This window comes from Mus caroli, unplaced genomic scaffold (genome assembly GCF_978045245.1).
Source record: "Mus caroli unplaced genomic scaffold, Mus_caroli_1 scaffold_17, whole genome shotgun sequence".
Classification (NCBI taxonomy): Eukaryota; Metazoa; Chordata; class Mammalia; order Rodentia; family Muridae; genus Mus; species Mus caroli.
Window position 1 is genome coordinate 45,409,909 of NW_028227272.1, and position 25,551 is coordinate 45,435,459.

General features: G+C 40.2%; 1 protein-coding gene across 1 annotated transcript in view; it reads left to right on the top strand.

Annotated features, from left to right (window-relative positions):
* Morc1 (MORC family CW-type zinc finger 1) overlaps positions 1-25,551 on the top strand; it is a 200,138-nt gene that overhangs the window by 12,662 nt on the left and 161,925 nt on the right. Inside the window, exons 4-8 of the mRNA XM_021185413.2 lie at positions 2,564-2,632; positions 5,539-5,629; positions 6,237-6,345; positions 8,868-9,027; positions 17,232-17,337. Coding sequence (XP_021041072.1) covers positions 2,564-2,632; positions 5,539-5,629; positions 6,237-6,345; positions 8,868-9,027; positions 17,232-17,337 — 535 coding nt within the window. The remainder of the gene's footprint in view (positions 1-2,563; positions 2,633-5,538; positions 5,630-6,236; positions 6,346-8,867; positions 9,028-17,231; positions 17,338-25,551) is intronic.

The following is a 25,551-nucleotide window of genomic DNA, read 5'->3' on the forward strand; positions in this document are numbered from 1 at the left end:
GAGAAGCAGAGGACACTGAGGGTGCATATCCTGGTAGAGGAGGGGGCAAAGGGCTTGATAGCCATGATGTTTTGACTTGGCCAAAGCCCAGGGCAAACAAGAAACACTAGAGAAAGAGAAAGAAGTAGTCTTGTGGAAATGACGATGCCGTTTGCTTAGGGAAATACATAGTTAGCAGGAGATAGAAATCTGAGCCCCCTGCCTTCTAAAGAAAAATTTATTTTATTGTTTTTCAGTTATGCATGTATATATTCCTCTGTGTGTGTGGCTTTGTGCATGTGAGAGAAGGTGCCTGAAGTATCCAGAAATGAATGTTGGATTTCTCTAGAGCTGGAGTTACAGGCAATCGTGAGCTGCCTGCTGTGGGTGCTGGTCCCCAGAGGTGGGCCCTCTGCAAGAACAGCCTGTGGTTGTAAAGCACTGAGGCATCTCTCTAGCCGCAGACTGATTGCTTTAGGGAACTGTCATAAGGTTGTCTCCATGGGCATAATAGGGAAGCCTAGATTTTTGAGGTCATATCTGCTTAACCCTAAGACCCAAATTTGCATATGAATAAATGTCTTTAGTGTATCTGTCTTGGGGATTTTGGTCTTTTAAAGCTGTTTTGGAAGAAATATATTTTGTGTCTGCTTGCTTCTTCTATACGTTTGTTTGTTTGTTTGTTTGTTTAATCTTCAAACTTAGCTTTGGGTATTGTGTATTGCTGCTGAGGCTAAGCAACATCCTGAGCCAGGTGTATCTTAGTTCTAGATGACAAAGAATAATGAGGAATGGCTCTTAGCATGAGTACAAAATCAAATTACTATGAATGCCCTCAAATTAGTTTTATGGTTTGAATGTGGTTTGTCCTCTAAAAGTTCCCCTTAGACACTTTGGCCTCTCTGGATGATGGGACTTTGACGGGCAAGCCAAGTGGGAGATGATCAGAGCATTGGGGGTCTTGTCCTTGAAAGAGATTAATGTTTGCCGGGTATGGTGGCGCACACCTTTAATCCCAGCACTCGGGAGGCAGAGGCAGGCGGATTTCTGAGTTCGAGGCCAGCCTGGTTTACAGAGTGAGTTCCAGGACAGCCAGGGCTACACAGAGAAATCCTGTCTCAAGAAAAAAAAAGAAAGAAAGAAAGGAAGAAAGAAAGAAAGAAAGGAAGGAAGGAAGGAAGGAAGGAAGGAAGGAAGGAAGGAAGGAAGGAAGGAAGAAAGAAAGAAAGAAAGAAAGAAAGAAAGAAAGAAAGAAAGAAAGAAAGGAAGGAAGAAAGAGATTAATGTTGTTCTAATACATAGCTTATGATGAAATTTGACTCTCGGCTTTTGGCTTCCTGACTTGCCAGGTCTCACTCTGTCGCATGCTTTCTCATTCAGCCTTCCCACTGGCATTTGGTATACCATGAAGCCCTTACAGAGCTGAGCAGAAAATGGCACCCTGCTCTTAGACCTGCAGCATCATGAGATAAATAAGTGTTTTCCTCCTCACAAATTATCCAGCCTCAAGTATTTTATTATTATAACAAAAGTGGGTAAATACAACTAGGTGCATCTTTTAGATATTTATTCTTTGGCTGTCTTGAGCATTGTCTTCATTTTAAATGTGAATTAACTGTGAATTCTATTTGAACTTTGAGTACATATTTAAATGTGCTAAAAAACCAAGAAAGGATGTCAATGATTGTCGGGGGACTATCGATGATAATGATGATCGGGTATGGAAGGAGGAAATATGTGGGGTGCTGATATGTTCTCTGCTTGTGATATTTTCACACATACACCAAAATTAGCCAAATTATATACTCTAAGCATGTGTTATGTATTGTGCATATGTTATTCATCGGTTGCACTACTATCAAAAAATGAAGTGTGTCATTTTTTATAGCCAGCTGTTGAAATTCTTTTCAGAGCTGCTTTCCAGACTTGGCACTAGAGTTTGTTTTATTAGTTTTAGTTACACCTCTAACACTTTAAATGGGAGATTAGATTATGTAATTTAATGGCATCTCTTCATCTTCAAAATTGACTTCAAATGACTTCCCCCTTTTCCGAAATCAAAAGTGTCATTAAGAAGCAAATATTTGCTGCTACAGAGAAACACTCACCAGAGGCTCTCAGAGGAATTAGCTACTTAGAAAGGAGCCTGATGAAGTTAATAAGACCGGCCCTGATCTGTTGTAGAACTACTGTGTTGTGGGAAGGGCATAAGGGACAGTCAGGTTGATAGAGAGACTCTGGAGCTCACCTCGCACAGTTACCTTTTTCCCCTCTCCCAGGGGAAAGTTACCTGAAGTTGAAAGGACCAAGCCAGGTCCTGAGCAGGGCCCATCCTCCTGGATGCATACGTTGCTCACCTGCAGATGCTGCATGTTAATTTAAATCTGTTTTGCTGTGTGATTGTTTTCCTCCTGCAGTTTCTTAGGAAGTTATAGCCAAGATTCCATTCGGAGCCCATCTCTATTCTGTACCTGGGGCTCCAGGCCTGCCGTGGAGGAGAACAAATAATTACGGGAGCAGCATGATTTTTCTGACGAACAAATTAAGCCCAATATTTATTAGGGGTAACTGCTTTCTCTTACAGTGGATAATGAAACACTGCAGGGAGGATTCATGTTGTGTTTCCTGGATGATGGATGTGGCATGAGCCCTGGTAAGTTAATTATCCAGCTACCTAACTGGCTATGGAAGGATGCCGTCTGCACACCCAGAAAATAAAAATAAATTGAACTATCTATTCCAAACAGAGATACGGAGCAATTAGGGCAAATAGATTGCAGACAAACTTGTTTTGAAAAAGATTTTTCTTTTGAGGTTTAAATATTCTAGCTGGTAAACTAAATCCATTTTAACCACCTAAACCAAGACACAAAATGACTATACCTTCTATAGTCAGGTCACATGAAAGACAAACCAGACTGATTGTAATACAAAAGCACCTCGGAAGGAACAGGTTACAAATAGTAACTGAACAGACTCTGAGCTCTTTTTCTTGCTCATCTTTTACCTCTCCGATGCAGGAGCCCTGAGGCAATTTCCAATGCCTTTAGGCTATTATTAATTTTCTGCATAACCTTGAGAGAGAGGTTGTTTCTCCTTGTTTTTAACAGTTTCTGGGTCTTTTTCCTCCTCTTCTTCAAAGGCTTAGTTTCTTTTACTGAATGTTGCCATCATAGCAAATACATCCACGATATATTTTAGGATTTATCTTTGTCTATTTAAGGGTAATCCCTGAGTCAGCACATCATGGGTCCACAGTGCAGACTCCAGGCAACTGAAATGATGTTTCCTCTGATCCGGGCTGTGTGTTCTTTTGGATCTAATCTAGACTTCTTAGGATGCTTTATGTATCTTAAGATAGGGGTTCTGACTGCTCTGCTTAAAGAATGTCAGAGGAGTCCAAGCAGATTGGTCAGGCACACACATGAGAAAAGGGTGGCCATCTCAATGGACTGAGAACAAGGAAAGCAGTTAACTTCCCTTAGCTTTGATGTCACCTCGTGATCCCAATAGCCATTGGGAAAGCTTAAAAAATGTCCTACTATCCCACGCAGGTGCTTGTTTATACTTTGTTTAGATAGTTTTTCCTGGTCTCTTTTGATTAAAGTGGTGATTTTTTTTTTTCAGTGTTTCAGTAGGAAGTGGTAGAGGGAAGCCACAGTGAAGAATGTCTCTAATTACATGTAGCCTGAGTTACAAGTTTATTTTCCTGAGTTTTTGTTTGTTTGTTTTGAAGCAGGCTTTCTTGATTAATGATTGATGTGTGCATGCCCAGACCATTGGGAGTCCTGCCTCCCATAGGCATGTGGGCCTGGATGCTCTGAGAATGCAAGATGAGCAAGCCAGTAGAAAGCACTTCCCCAAGGCCTTTGCTCCAGCTCCTGTCTCCAGATTCCTGATTTAGTTCCTGTCCTCATTTTCTCTGATGATGGACTGGTGTGGAAGTGTGAGCAACATAAACCCCCACCCTCACCACACCCACCAAGGTGCTTTGGGACATGGTGTTTTATCACAGCAATAGAAACCCTAGCTAAGACAGTTGGAAATCAAGAATTCATCTTGAATGACATTTGTCTGTTGTCTAAACTAAGCATCTTGACCCATAGATGATGGCTGTACCAATTTCCAGGATGCTTTGGTCCTTCATTCTTCCATAGTCTTCCATATCAAAGGCATCTGCTCTATGCTCTGTAACTTTATCTTGGGCTTGTTGTTGTTGTTTATTCTTTTTAGACCGTTTCATTATGTAGTCCTGACGGGGCTGGAACTCACTATTTAGACCAAGCTCTGTATGTTTAAAGTTAGCACAAACCAACACAGCAGGTGCTCAGTTCAAATACTGTGCCGTGAAAATATTTTTCCCTGTGGTCAGGGCTTTGATGTCAATGATATTTCACTTTACCAATGAAAACCCTCAGAGAATGCCCATGGCTTCAGAATAGGACTCAGAGCCACTCCCTCATGGTCAGCATTTCCTAGTCTTACACTCAGCTCCATCCAGTTCTTGGGTCTTCTCTTAGAGTACTTGCTTTCTTGCTTATAGCTCTCCAGCCATAGCCAATGGGACCTTCCCCACTCCACTCTGGGGCTGACCTTCTTCAATGCCACTCCCCAGTCATTCCATCCTAAGGACACACCTCTGTGCTTCTCTGTCACATCCCTTGTTTCCCTCCCTTAACCCTCTAGGACATGATCTTGTATTTCTTTCTCTTTTTCCTTTCACTGTGCTAATACAGATTTTAATATCTTCCTGTAAGTGTGTTGTAAATGTGAAGTAGAAAAGCATATGAGGCATATAACCTTCCTCACACATATGAAACTGAATAAGTGCTGGCTAACATTGTCACGGACTTACTCCTGTATGAAAACATGTGACCAAATGTTTTTAGCTTTAGACTCACAGGGTGTTAGTGGCCTTTAAATATCTTGCACCATGTGATGCTGAACTATAGCATGTCTGTACCCAGACTGACATAGGACTCAACATCCACTTGGCAGGCCAATAGGAAGAACATTCACTGTCAGAAGATCACACAGTCTGAGTTCCCAGGATCTTGAACGCTTTAGAGAGATGAGAACAACAAATCTACAAGTCTGGAAACAAATCTCCTTCCTCCCTAGGCAGCAGCATAGAAATCTCTCTGTCCTTAGTGTTACATGAACCAGAACCAACACCATGAGATAGTTACAAGCTAGCAGGCAACTGCAACATTTACATTAACACTTACACTCAAGGCCACGTGTGAAGCAGATCAGGATATAGCAGCTCATTTGTTTTCTTTATCGTTGTCGCTGTGGTGGTGTTAGCCCTTCTCTTTTAGAAACGAGGAATCGGAGGCTCACAGTTCTAAACTGTCACATGGTTATGTCTGTCTGACCTCCAGGACATCACCTTGAGGATCTTAGTGGTTCTGGGTCATGACACCAGTCCTTGTGGACTGTCCCAAAGGCTATGGTCTTATCTTAGGGTCCTGACGCATGGACAGAATTCTGACACGGGAACTCAGTGCTGACATCAGACTTTTCCTAACTCCCTTAAGAAATTGTTGTCGATTACAGATGAAGCTTCAGACATCATTTACTTTGGAACATCCAAGAAACGGTTGTCAACCTTGAAGTTCATTGGGCAATATGGTAACGGGCTTAAGAGGTGAGAATTGTTTTTCCTTAAGTTATACATTATTTGCGCATACTGAAAACAATATGCAAGCAAAATTTCATTTCTAACAACCTGGCACCTTAAACTCAGTGGCTGAGTTTTAGGGACCATCAAAACTCACTTTGGAATCTTTATACCCATAACTGACACAGCTCTTCACAACATTAAAAAGCTTTTCATGTAGAACTAGGTGAGTCTTTCACAGGCATCCAGAAGCTGTCCAGTGTCACTGGGTCTTTACATCTGCTTGCTTCTCAAAGCATATTTGAGCATCGGTGTGGTATCTACAGCTTTCTTTAGTTTGTTTCAATGTAAGTGACACGTGTGTGGTTCCATCCAGGGCCCAGTAATTGTTCTTTTGTGCCTTGATTGGAACCTCTCTCAGGCGACTGTATCTCAAGCAAGAGTGTCAGGCCGAGTCTGCTAAAGTTCGTCTGTTCTCCTCTGAGAAGTAAAGGAATATTCGCGCACTCCTGGGGATGACTCCAGCAGCTGGGTTATGGAAAAGAACAACCTGTTATAGTCAACAAAATCATGCCCCGGCTACTTCTCTATTAGTGTCTGTATGTAAACCACTGTGCTCCCATTTTTAATATAGCGGCTCCATGAGAATTGGCAAAGACTGTATTCTTTTCACAAAGAAGGAAGAGACCATGACCTGTCTGTTCTTCTCTCAGACTTTCTGTGAAAAAGAAGGTCTCACTGAGGTAAGAGATGGGGCTTTCTTTCTATTACCATGGCAACAGTGCAGTTTTCATTTACCCTCTCAGGAGGTGGAGGAGGCTGTAACTCCTTGCAGATTATGACGTAGAAATTTGGGCATATGTTTGAGGAATGGACAGAAGGTGTCTGTATGCACTGGGGTCACCAGAGGCCTTTCTGGGGAACTTAATTTTGTTCTCCTTGTGCCCGAATTTCCCAGAATAAGAAGCTGTCTCTGGCACAGTAATATTTCTTGGAGAAGCCTCCAGAGACCTTTCTGCCGTTTTGTGACACACACAGTTTATCAGTTTTTAAATAAATAAACCGTTGGGTTCCGAGACTTAGAACACATCTATAAAGTAACTGAATGCAAAATAGATTTAAATTGCTAATTCTAGTGGCCACATTTTCAACTCTTAGCTGATCTTCAGACAGTGTGTTAATTTACACTGTTTGAGTTCTGTTATGAATGTCAATTGTAATCCAACATATCATATGCATATTACAAATACTATCTGCTTAGCAATGGTTAGAGTCTGTGGATGGGCAAAAAAAAAAACACAGCTCAAGACTCTGTCTCTAATAAAATGTTATCATTCAGCCTCATCACATGATAAGTCAGACACACAGAAATTGGTTAAATAACAAAACTGGAGGGTTGTGGGAAAAAAAAAAATGCTGCTCAATGAGCACGTGTGACTGTTCTTCCCAAAATGTCAAAAAGCAGCAGTATGGAGGGAGAGATTAGAGAGCCTTGGGTAGCCAGTGAGGTTTTATGGAGACAGTATGACTTGTATCTGAGCAGGCTGCTCTGTGAAGATGGGTGTGGGATTTGAACAGTGTGGTAGTTCAAGCCTGCTGCAGGGGTTGGGTCTGGACCACAGCAACAGCCTTTCATCAAAGAGGACCTTAATCACACACACACACACACACACACACACACACTCATTTGTATTCCTCTGTACAGGCTGTGAAGAGTGACATCATGTCACCTTAGAGTACGGCACCAGTGATTCCATGTTTGTTTTTCTTTTATGCACCTTTTATCTTATCTAGAATGAACAATTATTTGGCATTGTGTGTGCTTACTGTGGTCACTGGTAATGTGCTTAGTTTTCCAGGTTTGTATCCATTGGTTCACCCCAGTCTCACACTGCAGTCAGATCCACCTTCCCCAGTAAACTCTGCTAGTGAGCCCTCCCCTCCCTGTGGCTCATGTCTCTGCCTCCCAAGGAGTTGGCATTCAGCTGCCTTCATTCTATGTGTCAACCTCTCCCAACCTCTCTGATTCTAAATCTCGTGTGTGTGTGTGTGTGTGTGTGTGTGTGTCTGTGTTGTTCCATTTTGGTGTAACACACTGTATACTTGATTCCTGAGCCAGAGAGCATGTCGGACTCTCTATGCACAAACATCTTCTTAACCTACCTTTACCTCAGCTTAATTTTAAAAAGATTACTTTGACAAGTTTTATTAAGTTACCAAGGTTAGCCTTGAACTTGTGACCCCTCTACCTCTACCTGAGTAGAGGGCTTACAGGCATGTACCATCAAGGCCAATTTACACTCAAGGTTTTAACAATTTTCTCTTGAGATTTTTGTCTTCTTGAAATCTAATGGCTTCTGTTTCTACAGATTTTTTTTTTAAACCTTGTTTCTATTTATCATAGTAGAAGCTTTTAAAAAGACTTTTTATTTATCCTTTAAGAGTTTTCCACGATATATTTTGATCATATCCATTTGCCTCACCTTAAACTCTCCCAGATTCCCTGCTCCCTCCCGGCCTACCCACCTTCATGTTCTCTGTCTTATCAGAGAGGTTTTATACCTATCAGTCCCCAGTACTTCAAAGGTTAACTCACTGAAAGCACTGAGATTGTGGGTGGGGATTGGCAGCTGGAGTGCTGTAGTCTAACCAGCTGTTTTCTTGAGGGAACTCTACTTATTTTCATTTATTTTTATTTGTGTGAATGTGCGTTCATACCTCTGCACCTCTCTCTCTTTCTCTCTCTCTCTCCCTCCTTCCCCTCCCCCCCGTTTTTTTTTTGTTTTTTTTTTGTTTTTTTTTGTTTTTTTTTTAGCTTATTGTGCCACCATTACACATGTATGTAGGTCAGAGGACAACTTGTGGGAATTGTTTATTTTTTTCCACCCTGTATGTCATTCCCAGGGGTTGAGCTCAAGGCTTGGTGGCAAATACTTTTCCCCACTGAGTCATCTCGGCAGCTCTGATAATGGAAATTAAACAAACAAACAAACAAAAAAACCAACCCTGAGTAAACACACAGACACACACACACACACACACACACACACACACAGACACACAGACACACACACACAGACACACACACACACACAGACACACACACATACACACACACGTCTGTCTCCTAAATCTAGGCTTCAGGAGGAAGATTACTTTTAACTTAGTGTTTTGTAATTTGGAAGAAGAACGGAATAAATTGGAATAAAACAAAGGAATGTTAGTGTGTGTATATTTCATAATATGTTGTGTTTTTTAAAACTAGGTTGTAGTTCCAATACCTTCATGGCTAACGAGAACAAGAGAGAGTATCACAGATGACCCGCAGAAGTTCTTCACAGAATTGTCCATCATTTACAAATACTCCCCATTTAAGACCGAAGCTGAATTGATGCAGCAGTTTGATATGATCTACGGGAGATGTGGTAAGGTTATCAGAAGCAACATTTTTGACCGGAGCATTTCTTTTCATACTTTTTAGCATCAATGATCTCAGGTGCAGTATCGCATGAGGGCAGCCATTCATTTTATCTGTATGAGTGTTATCTTGAAAGAATCCAGATATGATTTATTGTAAATTCTTGACACCTGGAGAAAGGTTCAGGCTTGAGCTTCTGAATGAGCAGAGGGTGACAAAGGCTGTGCCCACAGGGATCCTCGGTCCTGACCTTCATAGCAGAGTTAGCTGTCCATTGCATCATCCGAGTTCATGTGATGCTATTTTGCTAATAGAGTTAACAATAATGAGAGAATGTAAGAGTGCATTCCCATCTTGGGGAGGGGCAGTAAGCAAGCCTTCATCTACACTCATCTCCCAGGCTGACAGATCTTTTATTCATTTCCTTCAGCTGCCTTCATTTCCTTTGTTTCCTCTCATGATGTCTAGACTGCATTAGTTACTGGAAATTTCCTTGTGTCGGTCTTTCTCTAGACATTCCCTATTTTCACTTCTGGAAACATAAAAAGAAGTCTACTTTAGAGGAAGCCACACGTGCCCTGCCTGCTCTTAGCAATGTTTTGGCTAATATAATATTTGTAGAAAGATTTTGATAATTTTATTTACAACTTGGTCTGCTTTATCATTAAGATACCTTCTGTAACCCATGGCATCATTTTTTTTTTCCCAAAAGTATTCTACTTCTTTCCTTCTGTCATTGAGGAAAAAATGGTGGTGATTAAATTAGTATTTACATATTAGATAAATATTATAATCTTACTGTTTTAGGTTAGACTGTGCAGTAATGGTTTTCATGGTATCTTCAGATGTGTCCTCACATTTTCTTCTCATTCTTACCCTCTCGTGGCCTTCTCTGTGCTCCAGCTGGTCCCTTTCAATCCCTGAGTTAGTCCCACATCTGCTTCCTATCATTACACTCCACTCCACTCTCTGCCTTCTCCCTCCCTTAATAGCTCTTCCTCCCCTGTCATAATTTTCTTTTTCATCTTACCCCTTCACATACATAAATAATTGTATATACACACATATAAGTAGTGCTAAGGTGAGGACCTTCAGATAAGGGAAAACAAGGACTTTACATCTTAATGCTTAATGATCATTTAGTCTCTCAGAGGACTTCTGTTTTCGTTATTATATGTAAGTACACTGTAGCTGTCTTCAGACATTCCAGAAGAGAGCGCCAGATCTTGTTGCGGATGGTTGTGAGCCACCATGTGGTTGCTGGGATTTGAACTCTGGACCTTCGGAAGAGCAGTCAGGTGCTCTTACCCACTGAGCCATCTCACCAGCCCCTGTTTTTGTTTTTCGAGACAGGGTTTCTCTGTATAGCCCTGGCTGTCCTGGAACTCACTTTGTAGACCAAGCTGGCCTCGAACTCAGAAATTTGCCTGCCTCTGCCTCCCAAGTGCTGGGATTAAAGGCGTGCGCCACCACCACCCAGCTCTCAGAGGACTTCTAATTGTGACGCACTCACATTAATATTAGTAAAATGTTTATTTTTGCTTATTTTATTTTGCTTATGAATTCTTTTGGATAGATTAGGAAAATGAGGGTTTTGTTAGTTTTATGTGTGTATATATGGTTTTAAAATCATTTTACTCCCCCATTACTATCTCTTGTCCTCTTCTTAGCGCTCTGCACTCCCTTCTCAACTAGTCTCTGCCCACTTTTATGTCTTTGCTTGGAGTGGAGCTCTTAAGGTCACACCACTGTTCAGTGGTTGATCCAGAATTTAGAAATAGGCATTTTGATTATAAACTTCTCATTCTTCTCCCCTATGCTGTTCTCCCCACCAAGAGAAGTGTAATTCATTTCCCTTTTTAATTTCTTTGAAACTCACATTTGTGCTCATATTGTAAACAGTTTTGTGAACAGTTTGGTCATTTTTGGTTAATGATGCCTTAGAGCAGGTGTCACAAGACATAGCCATAGGCCAAGTTTGGCACTTTGTGTTTGTTTATTTATCCTTTATTTTATTAAAAAACCAAAATATAAGAATATAAAATGAAAAAAAAACATTGTATTGAAGTTAAACAAGACAAGCCATCAAAAAATAAAAGAGCCCCAAGAAAAGGGACAAGAATTACACTTGTTTACACATTCAGAAGTCCCATAAAAGTACTAAACAGAAAGCTATAGTATATATGATGTGGAGGACCTGGTGCAGACCCATATAGACCCTGTACATCCTGCCTCAGTCTCTGTGAGTTCATATGAGCTTTGCTCAGTTGTTTTAAAGGACTTTGTTCTCCTGGTGTCCTGTCTCCCCAACTCCTGCTGCCTCCTTTTCTGTGGTGTTCCCTGAGCTACGAGGGGAGGCCTTTGATAGAGACATCTCCTTTAGAGCTATGTGTTTCAAGGTGGGTAATGGCTTCCTGTGGGTCTCTGCACTTGTCCACATCTGTTGCAGGAGGAAGCCCTCTGATGATGGATTAGGTACTAATCCATGAATATAGCAGGATATCATTCCTTTTTTTTTTTTATCAGTATTATTTGGTTTTACCCTAGGTCCCTGGGCTATCTAGTCTCTGCTTCTTGGTCACAAAAGCAGTGTCAGGTATGAATTCAATATCATAGAGTGGGCTATAGTCAAATCAGATATCAGTTGGTTACTCCACAGGTTTGTGCTGTGGTTGCACTAGTCTTATTTTTCATGCAGGACAGATTGTAGAGCATAAGTTTTATGGTTGGGCTGGTGTTTTTTTCTACTTTTCTCTTTTAGTAGTCCACAGAATACCTTTTTGTGTCATAGACACCAGAACATTGGGGTGAAGGTTCTATGTAGGCACCAACTCGACCTCTCCGTGTTCAGTGAGTTGTGTGGGTGTTGTCTTCAGCAGTGGGGCCTTGCTGTCAGTTTATAGAAAACAACTTATTGTCTTGGCAACAGCCTGACTTGTATGGGGATTTCTGTGCAATCACTTTATCCACCAATCACTGGATAAAACCCAGTCCCACTCCTGGAACCTTTATTTGGTGACAAGAGATGGCCAGTGGGGGTTCCGTCTCCTTCATTATTTGGAGTCTTCATTAGTATCACCTTGTATATTATAGGAAGTTTCTACTTCACTGTTTCCATTCTGTCCCTCAAATGTTCCTCAAATGCTCCTCAGTTCTAGCTGTGTCTGCCCTCATTCCCTCCCTCAATCCCATGTCTTCTCTTCTCCCTATTCCTATCCCCACCGTATCCTCCTGTTCTTGTCTCCCTGCCTTTAATCCACCCATAAAGTCTATTCTATTTTTCTCTTCCAGGGAGATTCATGCCTCTATGCCTAAGATTTCTGGGTATATGGATTGTAGCATGGTTTTCATTTATTTAATGGCTACTATACAGAAATAACTGAATATATTCCATATTTATGTTTCTGAGTCTGGGTTACCTCAGTTAGAATGATTTAATTTTACTTCCATCCATTTGCCTGCAAATTTCATAATATCATTTTTTAAATATTAGTTATTTATTTTTATTTATATGAGTACACTGTAGCTGTCTTCAGACACACACCAGAAGAGTATGCATCGGATCCCATTACAGATGGTTGTGAGCCACCATATGCTTGCTGGGAATTGAATTCAGGATGTCTAGAAGAGCAGTCAGTGCTCTTAACTGTTGAGTCATCTCTCCAGCCTCCCTTGATGCAATTTTTTAAAAAAGAGCTGAGTAATATTCATTTTGTAAACGTGCCACATTTTCTTTATGCATTCTTCTGTTGAGAGACATTTAGGTTGTTTCTCATATCTGGCTAATTATGAAAAGAACAGAAGCAAATATGGTTCAACAAGTATCCTTGTGGTAGGATGAGGTGGCCTTTGTTACATGACCAAGAGTGATGTAGCTGGATCTTGAGGTAGATGGATTATCATCTTTCTGAGGAACCACCTACTGATTTCCATAGTGGCTGTACAAATTTTCACTTCCACCAACAAGAGGGGAGAGGTCCCTGCTCTACATCATCACCAGCATGAGCTGTCACTTGTGTTATTGATCTTAGCTGTTCTGGCAGGTGTAAGATGGCATCTCACAGTAGTTTTGACTTTCATTTCCCTGATGTCTAAGTTAGTTGTCTAGTTCTTCTAGTGTTTCTCACCCATTTTGAGTTTTCTCTTTTGAGATTTCTCTGTTTAGATATGTACCCCCATTTTTAAATTGAGTTATTTGGTTTCTAGATATCAAGTTTTTTTGAGTTCTTCACATATTTTGTATATTAGCGCTCTATTATATATGGAGTTGGTAAAAACCTCCTCCCATACTTTAGGTTGTTGCTTCATTCAAATGCTGGTATCATTTGGCATGCAAAAGCTTTTCAGTTCCATGAGGTCCCATTATTTGATTAATTGTTGATCTTAGTGTCTGTATTAACAATGTTCTCCTCAGGAAGTTGTCTCCTGTATCAATGACCTCAAGATTGTTTCTTACTTTCTCTTCTATCAGGTTTAGTGTACCTGGTTATATGTTCAGCTTTTTGACCCATTTGTAGTAGAGTTTCACATGGGGAGATAAATATGGATGTATTTGCATTCTTCTATGTGTCACCATCCAGTTTGTCCAGCATCATTTGTGGAAGGTGTTGTCATTTTTCCAGAGTGTATTTCTGGATTCTTTTTTTCTTGTCAAAAGTAAGTGTCCATAGGTGTGTGGGCTGATTCTGGGTCTTCGGTTTGATTTCTTTGATTAACATCTGTTTTTACACCAATACCATGCTGGTTTAACTGTAACTCTGTAGTATAACTTGAGATCAGGAATGGTGAAACTTTTCAGGGTTTCTTTATTGTTCAGGATTATTTTAGCTATCTGGATTTTAGCTACCCTGGGTTTTTATTTTTTTCTTATGAAGCTGAGAATTACCCTTTGCAGATTTGTGAAGACTTGTCTTGGAATTTTAATGGGGACTGCATGAATTTGTAGATTACATTTGACCATTTTTACTGTAATAATTCTACCAATTAATAACATAGAAGCTCTTTCCATCTTCTGATAGCTTCTTCAATTTCTCTCTTTAAAGACTTGAAGCTTTTATCACACATGTCTTTAACATGATTGGATAGAATTACTCCAAGATATTTTATGTTGTTTAAGGCTATTACCAAAAATGTTATTTCCTTGATTACTTTCTCAGTCTCTTTGTCATTTGTATTTAGGAGAACTACTAATTTTTGTGGGTTAATCTTGTGTCCAGTCACTTTGCTGAAGGTGTTTACTTGTTGTAGGAGCTCCTTAGTAGAATTTTTAGGGTCACTTATATACATATTATCATATCATCTGCAAAATTGATGCTTTGACTTCTTCCTTTCTAATTTGTATTGCTGTCTTAGTCAGGGTTTTTATTCTTGCACAAACATCATGACCAAGAAGCAAGTTGGGGAGGAAAGGGTTTATTTGGTTTACACTTCCACATTGCTCTTCATCACCAAGGAAGTCAGGACTGGAACTCAAGCAGGTCAGGAAGCAGGAGCTGATGCAGAGCCATGGAGGGATGTTCTTTACTGGCTTGCATCCCTTGACTTGCTCAGCCTGCTATCTTATAGAACCAGATTACCAGCCCAGAGATGGTCCCACCCACAAGGGGTCTTTCCCCCTTGATCACTAATTGAGAAAAATGCCTTGCAGTTGGATCTCATGGAGGAGGCATTTCTTCAACAGAAGCTCCTTTCTCTGTGATAACTCCAGCTGTGTCAAGTTGACACAATCTCCTTGACCTCCTTCAGTTTTCTTATTGCTCTAGCTAAGACTTAAAGTGCTATATTGAATAAGTATGGAGAGAGTAGACAACCTTGTCTTCTTTCTGATTTTAGAAGCATTGCTTTGAGTTTCTCTTCATTTAAGTTGATATTGACAAGGCTTGCTGTAAACTGCTTTTTTTATGTTGAGGTATGTCTCATGTATCCCTGTGTTTTCATGGTTGTAGTTAACTTCCTTTGGTTGGAATTTTTCTTCTAGCACCTTCTGTAAGGCTGGATTTGTAGATAAATATTGCTTATATTTTGTTTTATAATGAAGCTTTTTTTCATTTATAGTGATTGAGAATTTTGTTGGGTATAATAGTCTGGGTTGGAGTCTGTGATCTCTTAGAGTCTACAGCACATCTATTCAGAACTTTCTGGCTTTTAAACGTTCCATGGAGAAGCAGGGTGTAATTCTGATAGGTCTGCCTCTATATGGTACTTGGTCTTTTTCCTTTGCAGCTTTTCATATTCTTTCTTTGCTCTGTATATTCAGCATTTTGATTATTATATGCCAAGCAAACTTTATTTTCTGGTTCAATCTACTTGGTGTTCTGTATGTTTCTTGTACTTTTCTAAGCCTCTTTTTCTTTAACTTCAGAAATTTTCTTCTTCCTTTATTCCTATTATTTTTAGATTTGCTCTTTTCATAGTGTCACAAATTGGATTTTTTTGGAGTGTGTGGATTTAACATTCTCTTTGACCAACGTATTCATTTTTTTCTCTCATACATTTTCATTCCTGAGATTGTTTCTTCCACCTCCTGTAATCTGTTGATGATGTAGTTCTATTTAAATGCCCAAGATTTTCACTTCCAAAATTTCCTCAGTTTATATTTTCTTCATTGATTCTACTTCCATCTTAAGATCTTAAACAGTTTTATTCACTTCCTGGCACTGTCTGTGTTCTCCTGGGTTTCTTTAGGGCTTTATTAATTTTCTCTTTAAGGGCTTCTATCATTCTCACACAGGCTGTTTAGAGGTCTTTTTATTGGACTTCAGCTATTTTGGAATAATCAGTGCCTGCTATGGTAGGGTAGCTGGGTTCCAGTGGAGACATATATTACTGAATGTTATTGACTGTATTTTTATGCTGACATCTAGGCATCTGGGATTGGGGTTCATGCTTCCTCCCTAGATGTGGTGGCTATATGCTACCTGGAAAGAAATTTTCCACGGACCTGTTTTCCCAGACTGTTCAGCTGCTGTGTACCCAGTGATTGCTTGCTTGTGTTAGAAGCTGGAATGATGGGATGCGTTTTGGGTAATGAAAGCTGGGGGAGAAGATATTTGTGATTTGTTGGGTTAGGGGATCAGAGAGAAAAGGGAAACTGGAGCAAGTGTGGCTCTGCCATCAGCCTACTTGTTGCACTGGCATGGGTGGTCTTTGGATTAGTTAGTATCGGCTGCCTGCTTGGGTTGGGGTCTGAGACAAAGCAGTGAGTCGGGTAGGGATGTTACAAGGGGAAGATCTGTGTTGGTGTCCACAGGAGATAAGAGTAGGGCGACAGGGAAGGCTTCCACAGGTGTTCTGATGCAGAACCTCGGTTGAGGCTGAGGGATTAGATCTCAGAGAATGGAGGGAGAAGAGAATATTTGCAGGTAGTCTACCTGGTTTTCTTGGCGCTCTGTACTTATAAATCACATTTTATTGGAACATAACTGCATTTATGTTCCTCTGTCTTTTCTCTATCTGGTTTCATGGTACAGCAGTGACCAAGTTGAGTTTGAGTAACTATGACAGCGACAACATAGACTACAAACCCTAAAATATATACTGATTATCTTATACAGAATATAGTTTGTCGGTGCCAGCTCTAGAATCAAAAATCAACACTCAGTACACGGTTTTAAACTAATATTTTCTCATAACTTTTTCTCACTGCATTGGTTTCAGATTCACCAATGAGAGCTCCACCTACAATACAAACTTGGCTCAGGCTCCTAAAAATTGTCATCATGCAAATTATGAAAAGCGGACCAATGTTTGAAAGACTCACAGTGTATTTAATAGTACTTAGAGCAGTGTATTATGGAAGTACAGCAGTCTCAGACAGATAGTATAATTTCCCAGAAAGCATGGCGTGCATTTTATCCAAATGTATTTGGCTGAAGCAAAAAAGAAATTTGATCTAGAGTAGCAATCCTCAACTTGTGTGTCATAACCTCTTTGGGGGGGGGGGGGCGGGCCAAATGACCCTTCACAGAGGTCACATATCAGACATCCTGCATAGCAGATATTTACATTACAATTCATAACAGTAGCAGAATTAGAGTGGTAAAGTAACAATAAAAATAAACTGTCACCACAACATGAGGATCTGCATTAAAGGGTTACAGCGTTAGGGGGGGTTGAGGACCATAGCTCTAGAGTCAGCTGAAGTGATTAGAAAGGTCTAGAAGTGTCTTGAGGAACTGACGAGTCAATATTTCCTTTTCCTCTTTTTTACAGGAACTTTGCTGATTATTTATAACTTGAAGCTGCTGCTTAGCGGAGAACCAGAGCTGGATGTTAGAACTGACAAAGAAGATATACTGATGGCCGAGGCTCTGGAGGAGTGAGTACTAGTGTATCTAAGAGCATCCTTCCTCCATGGCACTGGGCTGGAGCTGGGAGCACTGCTTTCCAGCTGCAGACCTGGGGCCCCTAATGGTACCACAGAGACAGATCATTTTATTGTATTTTATTTTATTTTTATTTTTTAATTTTTTATTAGGTATTTATTTCATTTACATTTCCAATGCTATCCCAAAAGTCCCCCCCTCCCGCTCCCCCCACGCTCCCCACCCACCCACCCACCCACTCCAACTTCTTGGCCCTGGTGTTCCCCTGTACTGAGGCATATAAAGTTTGCACGACCAATGGGCCTCTCTTTCCACTGATGGCCGACTGGGCCATCTTCTGATACATATGCAGCTAGAGACACGAGCTCCGGGGGTACTGGTTAGTTCATACAGTTATTCCACCTATAGGGTTGCAGATCCCCCCAACTCCTTGGGTACTTTCTCTAGCTCCTCCATTGGGGGCCCTGTGATCCATCCAATAGCTGACTGTGAGCATCCACTTCTGTGTTTGCTAGGCCACCGCATAGTCTCACAAGAGACAGCTATATCTGGGTCCTTTCAGCAAAATCTTGCTGGTGTATGCAATAGTGTCAGCATTTGGAAGCTGATTATGGGATGGATCCCTGGATATGGCAGTCTCTAGATGGTCCATCCTTTCATCTCATCTCCAAACTTTGTCTCTGTAACTCCTTCCAGGGGTGTTTTGTTCCCAATTCTTAGAAGGGGCAAAGTGTCCACACTTTGGTCTTCGTTCTTCTTGAGTTTCATGTGTTTCCCAAATTGTATCTTATATCTTGGGTATTCTAAGTTTCTGGGCTAATATCCACTTATCAGTGAGTACATATTGTATGAGTTCTTTTGTGATTGGGTTACCTCACTCAGGATGATGCCCTCCAGGTCCATCCATTTGCCTAGGAATTTTATAAATTCATTCTTTTTAATAACTGAGTCGTACTCCATTGTGTAAATGTACCACATTTTCTGTATCCATTCCTCTGTTGAGGGGCATCTGGGTTCTTTCCAGCTTCTGGCTATTATAAATAAGGCTGCTATGAACATAGTGGAGCATGTGTCCTTCTTACCAGTTGGAACATCTTCTGGATCTATGCCCAGGAGAGGTATTGCGGGATCCTCCTGTAGTACTATGTCCAATTTTCTGAGGAACCGCCAGACTGATTTCCAGAGTGGTTGTACAAGGTTGAAATCCCACCAACAATGGAGGAGTGTTCCTCTTTCTCCACATCCTCGCCAGCATCTGTTGTCACCTGAATTTTTGATCTTAGCCATTCAGACTGGTGTGAGGTAGAATCTCAGGGTTGTTTTGAGTTGCATTTCCATGATGATTAAGGATGTTGAACATTTTTTCAGGTGCTTCTCAGCCATTTGGTATTCCTCAGGTGAGAATTCTTTGTTTAGCTGTGAGCCCCAACTTTTGATCGGTTGTTTGATTTTCTGGGGTCCACCTTCTTGAGTTCTTTATATATATTGGATATTAGTCCCCTATCTGATTTAGGAAAGGTAAAGATCCTTTCCCAATATGTTGGTGGTCTTTTTGTCTTATTGATGGTGTCTTTTGCCTTACAGAAGCTTTGCAGTTTTATGAGGTCTCGTTTGTCGATTCTCGATCTTACAGGACAAGCCATTGCTGTTCTATTCAGGAATATTTCCCCTGTGCCCATAACTTTGAGGCTTTTCCCTACTTTTTCTGTATAAGTTTCAGTGTCTCTGGTTTTATGTGGAGTTCCTTAATCCACTTAGATTTGACCTTAGTACAAGGAGATAGGATCAATTCACATTCTTCTACATGATAACTACCAGTTGTGCCAGCACCATTTGTTGAAAATGCTGTCTTTTTTCCAGTGGATGGTTTTAGCTCCCTTGTCAAAGATCAATTGACCATAGGTGTGTGGGTTCATTTCTGGGTCTTTAATTCTATTCCATTGGTCTACCTGTCTGTCGCTATACCAATACCATGCAGTTTTTGTTTGTTTGTTTGTTTGTTTTTGTTTTTTGTGTTTTTTATCACAATTGCTCTGTAGTACAGCTTTAGGTCAGGCATGGTGATTCCACCAGAGGTTTTCTTATCCTTGAGCACAGTGTTTGCTATCCTAGGTTTTTTGTTATTTCAGATGAATTTGCAGATTATCTTTTCTAATTCATTGAAGAATTGAGTAGGAATTTTGATGGGGATTGCATTGAATCTGTAGATTGCTTTTGGTAAGATAGCCATTTTTACTGTATTGATCCTGCCAATCCATGAGCATGGGAGTTCTTTCCATCTTCTGAGATCTTCTTTAATTTCTTTCTTCAGAGACTTGAAGTTCTTATCACTTCCTTAGAGTCATGCCAGGATATTTTATATTATTAGTGACTATTGAGAAGGGTGTTGTTTCCCTAATTTCTTTCTCAGCCTGTTTATCCTTTGTGTACAGAAAGGCCATTGACTTGTTTGAGTTAATTTTATAGGCCGGGCGTGGTGGCGCATGCCTTTAATCCCAGCACTTGGGAGGCAGAGGCAGGTGAATTTATGAGTTCGAGGCCAGCCTGGTCTACAGAGTGAGTTCCAGGACAGCCAGGGCTATACAGAGAAACCCTGTCTCGAAAAAAAAACAAAATAAATAAATAAATAAATTGTATATACAGCCACTTCATTGAAGCTGTTTATCAGGTTTAGGAGTTCTCTGGTGGAATTTTTAGGGTCACTTATATATACTATCATATCATCTGCAAAAAGTGATATTTTGATTTCTTCCTTTCCAATTTGTATCCCCTTGATCTCCTTTTGTTGTCTAATTGCTCTGGCTAGGACTTCAAGTACAATGTTGAATAGGTAGGGAGAGAGTCTAGTCCTTGATTTTAGTGGGATTGCTTCCAGCATCTCACCATTTACTTTGATGTTGGCTACTGGTTTGCTGTAGATTGCTTTTATCATGTTTAGGTATGGGCCTTGAATTCCTGATCTTTCCAAGACTTTTTATCATGAATGGGTGTTAGATTTTGTCAAATGCTTTCTCTGAATCTAACGAGATGATCATGTGGTTTTTGTCTTTGATTTTGTTTATATAGTGGATTATGTTGATGGATTTCCATATATTAAACCATCCCTGCATCCCTGGAATGAAACCTCCTTGGTCAGGATGGATGATTGTTTTGATGTGTTCTTGGATTTGGTTAGCGAGAACTTTATTGAGGATTTTTGCATCGATATTCATAAGGGAAATTGGTCTGAAGTTCTGTATCTTTGTTGGGTCTTTCTCTGGTTTAGGTATCAGAGTAATTGTGGCTTCATAGAATGAATTGGGTAGAGTACCTTCTGCTTCTATTTTGTGGAATAGTTTGTGAAGAACTGGGATTAGATCTTCTTTCAAGGTCTGATAGAATTCTGCAGTAAACCCATCTAGTCCTGGGCTTTTTATAGTTTGGAGACTATTAATGACTGTTTCTATTTCTTTAGGGGATATAGGACTGTTTAGTTCATTAACCTGATCCTGATTTAACTTTGGTACCTGGTATCTGTCTAGAAACTTGTCCATTTTATCCAGGTTCTCCAGTTTTGTTGAGTATAGCCTTTTGTAGAAGGATCTGATGGTGTTTTGGATTTCTTCAGGATCTGTTGTTATGCCTCTCTTTTCATTTCTGATTTTGTTAATTAGGATGCTGTCCCTGTACCCTCTAGTGAGTCTGGCTAAGGGTTTATCTATCTTGTTGATTTTCTCAAAGAACCAGCTCCTTGATTGGTTGATTCTTTGAATAGTTTTTCTTGTTTCCACTTGGTTGATTTCACCCCTGAGTTTGATTATCTCCTGCTGACTACTCCTCTTGGGTGAATTTGCTTCCTTTTGTTCTAGAGCTTTTAGGTGTGTTGTCAAGCTGCTAGTGTGTGCTCTCTCTAGTTTCATGTTGGAGGCACTCAGAGCTATGAGTTTTCCTCTTAAAAATGTGTTGTGTCTCATAAGTTTGGGTATGTTGTGATCTGATAGGATGCATGGGACAATTTCAATATTTTTGTATATGTTGAGGCTTGTTTTGTGACCAATTATGTGGTCAATTTTGGAGAAGGTACTGTGAGGTGCTGAGAAGAAGGTATATCCTTTTGTTTTAGGATAAAATGTTCTGTAGATATCTGTTAGATCCATTTGTTTCATAACTTCTGTTAGTTTCACTGTGTCCCTGTTTAGTTTCTGTTTCCAGCATCTGTCCATTGATGAAAGTGGTGTGTTGAAGTCTCCCACTATTATTGTGTGAGGTGCAGTGTGTGCTTTGAGCTTTACTAAAGTTTCTTTAATGAATGTGGCTGCCCTTGCATTTGGAGCATAGATATTCAGAATTGAGACTTCCTCTTGGAAGATTTTAACTTTGATGAGTATGAAGTGCCCCTCCTTATCTTTTTTGATGACTTTGGGTTGGAAGTTGATTTTATTAGATATTAGAATGGCTACTCCAGCTTGTTTCTTCAGACCATTTGCTTGAAAATTGCTTTCCAGCCTTTCATTCTGAAGTAGTGTCTGTCTTTTCCCTAGAGATGGGTTTCCTGTAAGCAGTAAAATGTTAGGTCCTGTTTGTGTAGCCAGTCTGTTAGTCTATGTCTTTTTATTGGGGAGTTAAGTCCATTGATATTAAGGAAAGTAATTGTTGCTTCCTCTTATTTTTGTTGTTAAAGTTGGCATTCTGTTCTTGTGGCTGCCTTCTTTTAGGTTTGTTGAAGGATTACTTTCTTGCTTTTTCTAGGACATGGTTTCCGTCCTTGTATTGTTTTTGTTTTTGTTTTTTTTTTTTTTGTTTGTTTTTGTTTTTTTCTGTCATTATCCTTTGAGGGGCTGGATTTGTGGAAAGATAATGTGTGAATTTGGTTTTGTCGTGGAATACTTTGGGTTCTCCATCTATGGTAACTGAAAGTTTGGCTGGGTATAGTAGCTTGGGCTGGCTTTTGTGTTCTCTTAGTGTCTGTATAACATCTGTCCAGGATCTTCTGGTTTTCATAGTCTCTGGTGATAAATCTGGTATAATTCTGATAGGCTTGCCTTTCTATGTTACTTGACCTTTCTCCCTTACTGCTTTTAATATTCTATCTTTATTTAGTGCATTTGTTGTTCTGAGTAGTATGTGTCGGGAGGAATTTCTTTTCTGCTTCAGTCTATTTGTAGTTCTGTAGGCTTCTTGTATGTTCATGGGCATCTCTTTCTTTAGGTTTGGGAAGTTTTCTTCTATAATTTTGTTGAAGATATTTGCTGGTCCTTTAAGTTGAAAATCTTCATTCTCATCTACTCCTATTATCCGTAGGTTTGGTCTTCTCATTGTGTCCTGGATTTCATGGATGTTTTGAGTTAGGATCTTTTTGCATTTTGCATTTTCTTTGATTGTTGTGCCAATGTTCTCTATGGAATCTTCTGCACCTGAGATTCTCTCTTCCATCTCTTGTATTCTGTTGCTGATACTCACATTTATGTTTCCAGATTTCTTTCCTAGGGTGTCTATCTCCAGCATTGCCTCACTTTGGGTTTTCTTTATTGTGTCTACTTCCCTTTTATGTCTAGTATGGTTTTGTTCATTTCCATCACCTGTTTGTACATGTTTTCCTGTTTTTCTTTAAGGAATTGCAACTCTTTAGCAGTCTTCTCCTGTATTTCTTTAAGTGAGTTATTAAAGTCCTTCTTGATGTCCTCTACCATCATCATGAGATATGCCTTTAAATCTGGGTCTAGGTTTTCGGGTGTGTTTGGGTTCCCAGGACTGGCTGAGGTGGGAGTGCTGAGTTCTGATGATGGTGAGTGGTCTTGGTTTCTGTTAGTAAGATTCTTACGTTTAACTTTCGCCATCTGGTAATCTCTGGAGTCAGTTGTTATAGTTGTCTCTGGTTAGAGCTTGTTCCTCTCGTGATTCTGTTATTCTCTACCAACAGACCTGGGAGACTAGCTATCTCCTGAGTTTCAGTGGTCAGAGCACTCTCTGCAGGCAGGCTCACCTCTTTCAGGGAAGGTGCACAGATATCTGGTGTTAGGACTTGCCTCCTGGCACAACATGAACGTCTGAAACAGGACCTGTCCCAGAAGCTGTTAGCTTCTGTAGTTCACACTCTCACCTGTGCAGACTAGTCTCAGTGGGATCCAGGGACCGAGATGACTCCCTCAGGTACTCCGGCAAAGCCCTCCGGGGCCAGGTGGACACTTCTCTCCTGGCAGGGAAGGTGTCTGGATGTCTGGAGCTCGAAAAGGGCTGCCTCAGAAGCTCTGTGGCTTCAGATTGTCCCAGAAGTTGTTAGCTTCTGTAGTCCACACTCTCACCTGCGCAGACTAGTCTTGGTGGAACCCGGGAACCAAGATGTCTCCTGCAGATGCTCCGGCAACTCCCTCCCATGACAGTTCATTTTATATTATTTATAAAGGGAAATTAGGCCAGACAGGTGGTTCCCCAAAACATGTTCAAACCTCCACTGGCCTGGTCTGCTTCTTAAACAGGCCTCACCAAACTTCATATTCAGACTCTCTGGATATCAAGGTTGGAGAATAATACATTCCAGATGTTTCTCAGGGGACAAAATGCCAGAACAATTGGAGATCATTGGGTAATAAGACTTACAAAGTCCCTTAAAAGTGTACTCCTATTTCACATATACTAAAACAAACAACAACAGACTTCAGTGTTATCACAAATCAACAAAGGTGGGTATATGTGAGATGTGAGTAAGGAGCAAAGAAGAATATGACCGAAGGTGAAAAGAATATGGAGAGAAATCAACTACAGGGTTTGTCTGCTCAGGTGTCCTTGTGTGAACTCCCCTTGTTTCTGTAATAAACAAATGAATTAGGATCATCATTCTTATTTACTATGGACCCAAGGTAAACAGAACGAGATGGAACAGAGAGAAGGTACACGTGGAATCTCTAAGAAAGTGAGATTGCTGTAAAATAACTTACCAAGGCTTTCAGTAACAAACCAAAGGGTATGAGACCTCTCAGTGTCAGACTAAAGGACAAAAAGGGACTTCAAATGCAACTTAAGGGGCTGGAGAGTTGCTTCTGTGACTAGGAAGGCTGCTGCTTCTCCAGAGGAGCCGAGTCTTATTCCCAGCAGTCTAGTTGGGCAGCTCACAACTCTATATTTCTGACTCCAGAGCATCAAAGGCTTTCTTCTGACTTCTACACAGTCACACACACACCCACACACACACCCACACCCATACACATATATACACACAGTCATATACAAAGTCACATGTATAGCACATAAATAAAAATTGTCCTTTAAAAAATAATTTACTATAATTCAATTTGTTTTATGTGTTGTTAGCTAGTCTAATCTTAAATTTCTTACTAGCTGTGTATGTTTTAAGTAAAAAGAAACATGAAAATGATTTTAGTATTGTTTAATTTAATCTGATATATCTAAAATAATAGAGATTGAAATAATAAAGATTGAAATAATTCAATCTCTTCAATTTTCAATAGAGATTGAAAATAATAAAATAATAAAGATTGAAATAATTCAATCTCAATATGAAAAATACCAAAAATGTGTTTCTTTGTTTGGCTGTGGGTCTCTGCATCTGTTCCCTCTCCCCACCCCTAGTCTTTGACTCTAGAGTATGTTTTAGACATACAGCCCACAGGAATTCAGAGTGGTACCCAGTAGCCACAGTAGTCAATAGCTACTATACTCAACAGAATTGTTTTAGCCTGAGGTGTCATTATTCTTGTAAACACACCAGCTTAGCAGAGAGCATTGTTTCTTTTACCTTTGAGGTGAAACTTAGAAAGTCTCTTTTAGCTTATTGTTTGAAATATATGCTTTTCTTGGATTACCTTTTGTAATTTTTCCTCGGTTTTATAACATGTGGAATTCTGAATAAACAGGAATAGGGAGGATTTTGTTCATTTAGAAAAAAGAAGAAAAAACACATCCAGCCTAATTGCTGTAGTGCTGGGAACCCCCTTGCCAGCATTAATTTGCCAATATCAGGATGGAGGCCAGAGTTGTTATGGGCACCTCCATTACACTCTCCATGCTTCCCACTGCCCCTGCCCTTCTGTTTAACAGTTGGTTCCAGAACTGATATTTCATGCTATTTAAAAGCTTTGAATACACATTTTCAAGTCGTTATCTGTCAGAGTGCCTTGGCATTTCAACATTAATGTCAGAAAACAGTACATTATTAGAGGAATAATTTGTCAACCTAAGTTGAGGGAGAAAGTTCTCGCTGCTGTTTCCAG